Below are 10,546 nucleotides of genomic sequence, written 5' to 3'. Positions count from 1 at the left end.
ATGGACCGAACCCGCATGGAGAAGCTGCTGGAGCAGGTGCAGCGTCGGGAGGAGATGCTCCAGGAGGAGAGGATGGAGCGCGAGAAGGTGGAGGTGGAGCTGGGCCGAGAGAAGGACTGTAACCGGGTGAGCTGCCCTTAAAACACACACACACACACACACACACACACACACACACACACACACACACACACACACACACACACACACACACACACACAACATGCCAAAGCATATGTGGAACATCAGCAACTGTTCCGCTCGCTTAGACTCTGCTTCTCACATACAGTATCTAGGTGAAAGTATATGTTTATGGGCAAGTGTCAATGGGGGGTCAGCCCGTGTGTGTGTGTGTGTGTGTGTGTGTGTGTGTGTGTGTGTGTGTGTGTGTGTGTGCGTGTATGCATACAAGATACACATATTTATTTTGTGTGTGTGTGTGTGTGTGTGTGTGTGTGTGTCCAGGTGCAGCTGAGCGAGACCAGGCGAGAGCTGCAAGAGCTGAAGGCCAGTCTGCGGGTGGCTCAAAAGGAGAAGGAGCAGCTGCAGATGGAGAAACAGGCAAGACCACACACACACACACACACACACACACACACACACACACACACACACACACACCCTCAACCACACACTGGTGTTACCCTTTGTGAGTTAAGCCACACTCAACTACTCTCCATTAACATTTACACCTAACTTGCCTCTCAGTGTTATCAACGCACTGGTTGTACTAGTGTGTCTAATACGTAGTCTTAATAATAATAATAATAATAATAATAATAATAATAATACATCACATTTATATAGCGCTTTTCAAAGTTCTCAAAGATGCTTAAATGGGTCTTTGTGTATGCATCCTTGCGTTTTGCTTAGGATGTGTTGGACTATGCTCGTCAGCTGGAACAGCGGCTGCAGGCGGCGTCTGACTACAACTGGGGTGAGATGGCCTTGCTCCACAGCAGCAGTGAGTAACCCTGTCTGTCTCTGTCTGTCTGCCTCCTCCTCTCTTATCTGCATGCTTGTGGTTGGAGGTAGGAATTCCATTGCCAGAGATACGCACAGTAAACATGGCTGAGTCTACAGTACCCTTTAAGATAGGACTGGTATGTCAGTGTGCAAATATATCACTTTTATTCGTGTGTGTGTGTGTGTGTGTGTGTGTGTGTGTGTGTGTGTGTGTGTGTGTGTGTGTGTGTGTGTGTGATTCACACTCCCAGTCCGCCCGGAAAGCCCCATGTCGGACTCGGAGGATGAGAAGCCGGAAGCTCTGCAGCCAGTTCGTAGCTCCAGGCCTCTGGCCCCCTACGGCCTGTGTGAGCAGCCCCAGCCGGAGCCCCTGCTGCCCGCCACCCCTCCCCCCTCCCCCAGGACCCTCTCCAGAGAGGTGGCCGTGGTGATCAGCCAGCCGGCACCCCTCTCCTCCCCACGCCCACCGGCCAGCGACACACTCGCACACAGCTCTGAGTCGGTAAGGAACAGGCCGGGTCAGCATGCTTCCACTAAGAGCAATGGGAAAAGAAATGGAACAGTCATTGTAGATTACGTGCAGCAGGGGTAAGCCACAGCGGGGTGTGTGTTGTGTCGGTGCGTCTGGATGCCACCCTGTGTTTTGTCTGTGTGTCTGCAGGAGGAAGACTGCGAAGCTCCGCAGTCAGGAGGCAACAGCTCTGGAGAGGAGACTGCCCTGCTGCTCTTCGACCACATTGATCCTGCTCTCAGGTACTCACACACACACACACACACACACACATACACACACACACACACATGCACATTCTGAGGAACACATAGACTGTATTTTGAAGACCTAGTTGTTTCAGATGTCAAGCTAGGCCGCTAGCTAGTTAGCACATTCCCATCAGAACCGTTTCACTAGAGCCCACTCTTCCATTAGCATACAGATGTTTTTATACATGTGCACACACTCGAACACCTTCATTCTTTCCTCCCTACATACATTAACTCCCCCCAGCCCCCCAACCACCCCCCCACACACACACACACACACGCACACAAACACACACACACCTATCAGACAGGAGCGTATTTATGGTGACAGGCAGGGGATGTTGTGGAGATGGAAGTTTTCAGTAGCGCATCATAAAACGACCGACACAAGGGATGTTGAAGGGAGAGCGAGGCAGAGGCGAGGATGGATAGAGGGAGGGAGGGAGGGAGGGATGGAGAGAGGGAGTGCTACAGAAACAGGACGGGAGGACAGACGCATTGACAGCAAGCCATAGCAGTGATTTACGCGTAGGGCGCTATGACAGTCACCGGCCAATTTTCAGCCTCATTAAAAGCCTCTCTGCCATTTCACTCTCTCTTCCTCCCTTCCTCCTTCTCCCCCTCTCTGTCTGTCTTTCTCTCACCTCGCCAACTCCACACCTCCTGACTTTACTTCAGCTTCTCACGGCTTTTGTTCACACTCTCAGGCATACGGACACGTTTAGGCACACACACACACACACACACACACACTCACACACACACACACACACACACACACACACACACACACACACCCACACACACCCACACACACACACACACACACACACACACACACACACACACACACACACACACACACACACACACACACACAGACTTTATGTCTGTACCACTAGTTAGGAAAGTGAGCCTGCACCCACATGCAGTTCACGCACGCCACTCTTAAACCTCCCACATACACGTGCATAGACACTCACACACACACACACACACACACACACACACACACACACACACACACACACACACACACACACACATTGACTCTGCTCTCTTCTTGTCTCCCTCAGTGACTTGACGGATGCCACCATGTGGTGAAGTGCTTGAGACCCGTCTTCAGGGGACGAGGCAGTACCCCCAGGGTTCATTACGTTACGCTTTCTTCACTCGGCTCGCCTGTTACAACACACACTGTCAATTCAGCTACAAGTCATAAAATATGCAATTTGATTTCCGATGCTATATGCACTTCCATTATGCAATGGCCACCAAACCTCTGACGCAGCGCCGTAGGTTAACATACTAGAGTGAAGCACGATTCAGCAACAACACATATCCATAGCATTCTTGGCCTCTCCTAGATAAGGAAAGGACATTTTTAGAAAGAACTGACTACAAAACTTTTATATTTCTCACTTTAAGAGTGGTATCTTACATGTGTGTGTGTGTGTGTGGGGTGGGGGTGGGGTTGTGTGTATCTGTGTGTGAGTGCCCAGTTTTAATTGAACGGCTTAGTAATTTCTGCCGCCAGAGTAGTTTGTCATTTTGTGTCGTTTAAAAAGAAAAATACAGCTTTATATTATCTATCTGCAATAAGTTGAAGTACAGGGTTCTAGGGTTGTCTCCTTGCGTTTGAAACCCAAGACTCTGTTGTCCTCCCGCTGCTGGTGTGGACAGGAAGTGGACAAGGGAAGTCGGCACAGACAGAGATGAAGTCGGATGCAGTTAAATGTGGAGAGAAGGGAAGCAAGAACTGACACTAGAACAGAGCTTGTTTTGAGGCACAGGTAGGGGAGATGCACTTTAAGCTCCTGAAGTCATTTTAAACGTTTTTTTTCTCTTTTCTTTCGCCCCTGTATCTATTTGTGCCCTAAACGGGTTTGTGGCCGTAGACTGTAGTGATGTTTAGGGGAGGTCATGTAGACTAACTGTTCCCACGACACGCTGAAGTAACATTATGAGCAATGTACTGTAAGATACAGTATCGTAAGGTATATCTTGAATGCGTTTCACCATATGTCGGAAACCCAAATCATGGATGCTAACTGATAATCTTAAATGCATTTAAAAATGTTGAGAGAAAAAGGTGAAAATGGGCCTGGAAAAGTGTCATATGCCAGTGGTCTAGATTTGAGGTGGATTTTTAACAAACATCTTTCCACAGTAGAGTTCTTTTAAATGTGTGCCTAAAAAATATTTTAAGGAATTTCATGTCTTTTTTTTTTTTCATTTGAGGACACTAAGTTTTGTGTGGTTTGGTTGTCACGGTCTACCTTTTGGGTTGCACAGAGGGACATAGCTTTTTTTTCAGCAACTGTTCATTTATTTAAGCTATCCATTAATCATTTTTATTAACTGTTACGTTTTAAGGTAGTTTGGCAAAAACTCTTCACATAACCATATATAACTTGCTGTGTGTATCATGGACACAGGCATGGGAAAAGTTGGTGTCAAAATTTTGGTCTCTCTATGTGGTTTGTGTTTGGGAAGCCTGTTAGTCTTCAGTATGCCAGAGGCCCTTCAGTTTTGCCTAGATGATTTGATATTTGCTGAACTTTGCACCGGTTCTACAGCTAGAGAACATTTTTAATGGCTTATGAGATACCAGATATGGCTTTGCATTTTATAGAACTTGCTCTATTATTGTTGATCAATGACTTTTATCTAAGATTCAGCTCTTTTACTTTAGTTAATATAACTTGCTTGATTTACTTTTATTACTGTATTAAGGGTATAGCCCGACTTAGCAATTTTGCTTTTTACATGTTTGCTTCCCTAGTGAAAAGTGTTTTGATTACTCAGTTGGTATACGAAACCATTGGTGCTGTCACGATCAATCATAAACATAGCAAAGCCAATACATTTCAAGAAAGGCTTTCCATATATTAGTGTCTGTAACAGTTAATCCCAGCTTCAAAAAACGGTAAAATCAGTATCACTCTATTATCCTAGTCTTTGACTAGGTTTTGGCAATACCATTAGAGTTGGACTCAATTTCCACTTACTCCCGTCTTTCAGTAATTCAGTCATAATAGACAAAAGTCATGAATCTAGTATGAATTGGCTTCTGTGAAGTGTCTCTGGGTGACATCATTCTCCAACTCGTGACAGGGAGTAGCTGTAATTTCATTTCGCTTCATTTCCAATGAAGCTCCATTCATGTCATGTTGAGTGGAAAGAACGTGTATCTTTTTTTTTTGGTTCCAGATAACAGCTTTTATCATGTATGGCTTCGGCACAAAGACATTTGTCCTGTACTTCTAAGAGTCACTGTACTGCGAAACTTCAAAGTACTGTACTCCAGTGAGGGCAATCTTTGTCCACGGCAATGAAGCCCTGTCTTTTGTTTTTTTCTGTTTTTTGTGTCTGTGTGTTATTTTACTCTTAATTATGGTGGTGTTTATCCAATATTCTCCTATCTAAAATGTATTTTCTAGACTCTTCAATACTGTAAAGGGTGTGGGTGGGTTTCAGTAATAAAATAAATATTATGTGTCGAGGCCTTTCTTCTCTGTTATTTCAAAGTGACGTAACGACAGATTAAACCCAAAATACCAGGATTGGGTAGGACTGGATCAGCTACATATGTGATCAGTAGATCAGTATTCAGGGTAGCAGTCAGCTGCCATGAGGAAGTGGTCATGTATTCAAATATGGTGGAAGTTCTTGGATTTTCAATTCATATTTTGGAGGAGGAGAGTCCCTTCCCACTTGTGGACCTTTTATTTTGTCATTTGGGGTCCTCACCTATATCCCCCACCCCATGTCCCTGTCCAAACACAGCCCGTGGTGGTTATGCAGTAGGCAGGGCATAAGGACTGCAGCACGCCCAGGATTCGTTAAACCTCCATATCCTCCTGCCTTCCTGGGGCTTGACCCCCTATGAAGAAACACAAGTCTCACTGACCTATCACCAGCTGATGTTTTCTCCCTCTTTATTTTTGCTGACCTTCACTCCTTCCCTCCATCTCCCCTACTTCCCCTCCAGCTCTCCTTCCTCCCTCTGCATTCTTCTTCCTTTCTCCTTCTCCGTGGGGCGTGGGGGGTGATGGGAGCTAATTATAAAATCAATGATGCTGGGCTGCCTGGTTTATGGTCCGCTCTAAAACCTTAACGGGGAAATCACTGTAGGATTGATGACTCCCTCTCCCTTTATCTCTTTTAATTAGAAATGTAAAAGATATGAAGACCCACAGGCCCAGGCCACATTTCCCAGACTTTATGACTCCCCGCCTGGCCCTCTTGCCTAAAAAACACCCGCTTGCTTGCCTTTCTTTGGGGTGGTCTTCAGAAAAGAAGCGCTTCATCGCCCCATGTTTTCCTCTCTGGTTTTGTTCTAGGCTAGGAAGGGTATTGCTGCATACACCCCCCCCCCCCCCCATACGAGCAATAATACACACAGCTCTAGTAGCCCCTCTGACAGAAGGGAAGGTGTAAATATTTACGACTGTCTCTCTTTTCCTCCAATGTCTCTCACCTTCCCCCAACCTTCCCCACTTCTCTTCTCGTCTCCTCAAGAAGCCCCTCCTCTCGTCCACCATGTTGGGCCGTTTTTAGGGATTTGACAATCCTTTGCCTGGTGGGTATGCGTATGGAGACCATATAAACTGATGAAGTGCAATCCTGTGTTTCATGTGAGGATAATTGGCCTGCTTGAAGTCATCGTGTCCCCAAACGTTCTCCACCTCCCCTGTGGAAAGCCTCTGAGCTCCGCGGAGATTGCCTCCTTCTGTTTTACTCCAATGTCGTTATACCAACCCCCCCATACTGGCCTGGGTGTTCTTCTCAAGGTTTTCCTTCTTACCCTCCGTGCATCTCTCGTGGTTATTTTAGTATCACTGCCCGGGGTCTTATTCTCGATCCAGCTGGTCAGCTAATAGGCCCTTCCTGGCAATGAAAGAAATTGATGAACAGACTAAACGAAAGCCATTAAGATAAACACTCGAGGCCATGTTCACTGGAATGTTGGTATTTGCGTGTATATTTTAATGTGGCTGAGTGCCTGAAGGAGACGGCTTCCATGGCTTGTTTGCAAAGGAATTCGAAAGGTCTGTGTACGGATATGTGAAGTACACAGATAAGTAGCTCATTTGTATACATTATTGTAGTATTTGTACCGGCAGTTTCTATTCAGATTATAGTCATTTAACTCTTTCCGCCATGACACTGTTTTGAGTGCATCTTGTAGTCATTACACTTTTGTATTCTATTCACCTCTATTTTCAGCTGGCTTATGTCAGTGCATGTATATATATTGACTGTCTTTGCAAAACTCAGAAGTGGAAACACTGAATTAATTATGAACTGAATTCATGAACAAACATGAACTGAAAGCTGTGTGTTGAGCTCCTGTCTTGTCTCTTTAAAATGCATCCCCGCCCCCTCTTGCATTCCCATGGTAATGTCTTGTTGTGCCTGAATATACGAGGCCATTTCCTTTCTTCCTTGTCAGCCCTGTATAATGTAGTGTCCTTATTTTAGTCCCAGACCTAGTTTATCTCCATTTAATTAACATTAAATGCGGCAATCATTTCATTAATAGTGCCCCATCTCTGTTTATCACGCACCTCTCTTCCCATTTGTGCATTTAAAACCTAACAGTGCATCATTACATTCCAAGGGCAGGGAAAGATTGAGGGTGCCTCTTGTATGAGCCAATAAATTAGACGAAAGTATACTTCCTCAACATATTTATTCAAGATCAAATGTTGTGAGACTTTGTGGAGTCTGTATGTAACACTGTAACGTGTTTTGGCCTTAAAGTTAGAATTGTTGTTTTCATCCCATGTGATAGGCTGGTAGTTATTCTTGAACAGCCACAACAGTCAGTGTATTGTCATCGCCCAAGATTGTCCTCAAGAGCCCTTTTTGACTGAGGGTAAGGACATGACCCAACTCTGCTATGCCACCTGTCTGGAATTATCACATACTGCTATAAAGTATTTTTTTTTTTTTTATCTTAAATTGGCTTTCAGTTTGCAAACAGCAGAGGTATTCACATACCCACCATGAAATGGCGAATTACTTTCCGCCAAATGAGATACCTCAAAGGAAAATTAGGAATGAAGATTCAGATAAGGAATTACCAGAGGTCATGTGTTTTGGGCAAAGGACGATGGAAAAACTCCCAGCACTAGAGAATATGCAGGAGTGAGAACACAATATAAGTGTGTAAGTAAATCATTAAAGGCTGATTTAAAAGGCAGGTTTAAAATAAAACATAAATGGCCATTTATCAAATATTAAAAATGTTCCTATCAGAACATCAGAGTGTCTTAGCAGGGGGGATGTATTTATAGCTCATGATTGCCCTCTGCTGGCTGATTTTTGGAGAAGCAGCCACTCCCACCTATGACTATGAAGAACCTTTCTGGGTTCCTGTGGGGAATTTCATTAAGACTCCCTGAGGTTTGTCAGATTACAGATGAAACCTGCTACAGGATTCTCTGTAGTTCTAAAGGAGGGTTGCCCTTCCCTGCAGTACATCAAAGCCCAACAAAATCAAAGCCAACTGCACTAACTGCAGTGCGGAATGGCAAATAGGCAAATATCTGGCCAGCATGTTTCAGATGGAGAAATGTTTCACTGATAGGATTTCATTAAAAAGTGTGTCAAACTGATTCGTTTTTACATTCATATTGAACGATACTGTCAGAGGCACAGAAGGTCTCTCTTTGCTGCAATATTTTGTTTGAGGAGACAGATTTTTTTCCGAAAAAGGGGAGGACTCTTCGCCCACCAGCCAAGCAGCTTTTTTGGTTTGAGGTTTGTGCATTCTGTTTCTTTTAGGACAGGAGGTCTTTGTAAACTGCTTTACGGAGTATACCTTAGTGAATTTTACAATACACTTGGGAGTTTGTTAAATCCAGGATTGGGTCAGCTGTCAGCAAAAAACACCACAGATATCAAAGAACAGTTGACAGATGAAGCGTATAGTTCCTGGGCTCCTACACTCACCGCCGGTATAATTATATTGCACTTTCGGTAGTTCACAGGACTGAGGTTTTAAACCATACATCGATATCAGCTGCTTGTGGAGCATTCATTGAAATTCCTCTCTGTAAATCCAGCACTCCCATAACTGGGCCGTTCTATTTAAAAAAATAATAATAGTTAGAGCTATAGCTGAATCCCAAGATGTTTATTACCTTGTTTTTGTCAAAGCTCAACATACAAAAAAAAAAACAATCTCACAAAAATGTAATTTATTGTGCCTTTTACTGTTTTATATGGCTTTTCTTTTTACATGACAGAGTTGGTTGGCATGAACAGAGGAACAGAACGTCGACCTCAGCCATGTTCAAATAACAGAGAGAACAAACAAAGAGAAAAATAGAACAACGTAATCTCAACATTCGTTTTGCATGATGGCAACGTCTTGCCAGAGGAGAGACTGCAGTGGCTGCTGATGAGGTGAACGTTCCTCGCTCACACTTCACAGAGCATCGCCACACCCACCCACACACACACACACACACAAACTCACAAACACACACACGCCCAGGGATGTTCACGGACAATTGGAGGAAAAAAGGATACAGCTTGTACTTGTTCTCACACATACACAAACACAAGTCTGCCGCCTCACACAAAAAACCAACACAAACCTGGAATTCCTGATTATCTTTGTATTGCTTCCATGTTGGGCCAAACGTTTGACTTGAAGTCAATGTGGCCATCTGCAAGTTGTTTATTTTCATTCCTTTTGGTAAAGATTGATTACGATGCACAAGTAAGGACATCACATTTTTGCATCACTAAAGAGAAGTACTTTGAATGGTTGTGTGATGCCTTTGTTATTTTTTGAGTGTTGGCAGATGAGTACTTTTTCAAGCCTCTACACTAACGTTGAATTGAATTGAAATCACACGCGAAAATATTGCCTGTTTCCAGCTTGTGTCTTGACAGCTAGAGTTTGGTCCTTAAAGATACCCTGAGTCTGAATAATTATCTGTCTGAACAGTTTAGATGATACTGATGATGATGATGATGATGATGATAATGATTATGATGGTGATGAAGATGGTACTGCTGATGAAGATGTGTGTGTGTGTTTGTGTGTGTGTGAACTACCACGCATGTGCATATGCTATACTGAAGCGCTGGCCAGTACAGCGTCTCCAAAAAAGGTTTTCTAGAGCACTGGATGACATTTCTAAACTGAGTCCTGAATGTGCAGTCCTGGAGATTAGTGTCCTGGCCTGCAGCAAACCCCACGTCTCCTCACTCCATTAAGCACAGTCTGGGCCCTGGGTCACAACAGGATTTGTAAAAGTGCTACATGTATGGCAAAATGAACAGTTCTGCCTGAGACCCCTCTTATTGGAGTCTGTTCAAATGTGTGCTTTGGAGGCCTGTGGACATATTACAGCTGATGTGTGAATGAATCAAGGCATTTGATAGAGGAGACATATCTGTGGTATCTGAGTCCAGGGGTCCCTGATTACATACACGTTCTGATCAGAGTATGATCCGCTAACTTTGGCACACACACACAAAAAAAAAATAGAGCACCATCATCACATCTCCAAAGGTGGAAATGAGTGTCAAATAATGCCAATCGCCTGGTCTGATGGTGTTGAAGTCCGTGCCCAATGCATGGTAGGCTGAGGTGATTATCATTGACATCTACATTGAGCCCAAAGTGCCCAAGAGCCCAGCCAAGAAGCTGAGCACGAGACTCTGTAGAGGTCTGCCAGTTGAAATTAGTCAATTATCTGTCTTTTGTCTTTCTGTCGGAACGCTATTCAAACACAACTTTAACAGAAAGAAAAGAAATATTACACGAAAGCAAAAAAAAAAATGAAACATA

General features: G+C 44.1%; 1 protein-coding gene across 1 annotated transcript in view; it reads left to right on the top strand.

Moving 5' to 3' along the window:
* calcoco1a (calcium binding and coiled-coil domain 1a) overlaps window positions 1-5,231 on the top strand; it is a 12,327-nt gene extending 7,096 nt beyond the window's left edge. Inside the window, exons 10-15 of the mRNA XM_012841708.3 lie at window positions 1-126; window positions 466-561; window positions 874-964; window positions 1,218-1,468; window positions 1,628-1,719; window positions 2,805-5,231. Coding sequence (XP_012697162.2) covers window positions 1-126; window positions 466-561; window positions 874-964; window positions 1,218-1,468; window positions 1,628-1,719; window positions 2,805-2,832 — 684 coding nt within the window. The 3' untranslated portion in view covers window positions 2,833-5,231. The remainder of the gene's footprint in view (window positions 127-465; window positions 562-873; window positions 965-1,217; window positions 1,469-1,627; window positions 1,720-2,804) is intronic.
* The last annotated feature ends 5,315 nt before the right edge of the window (window positions 5,232-10,546 follow it).

The sequence above is a fragment of the Clupea harengus genome, chromosome 4 (assembly GCF_900700415.2).
Source record: "Clupea harengus chromosome 4, Ch_v2.0.2, whole genome shotgun sequence".
Taxonomy (NCBI): domain Eukaryota; kingdom Metazoa; phylum Chordata; class Actinopteri; order Clupeiformes; family Clupeidae; genus Clupea; species Clupea harengus.
Note: the sequence above shows the minus strand (reverse complement) of the source record. Positions and strands in the feature narration are given on the sequence as shown.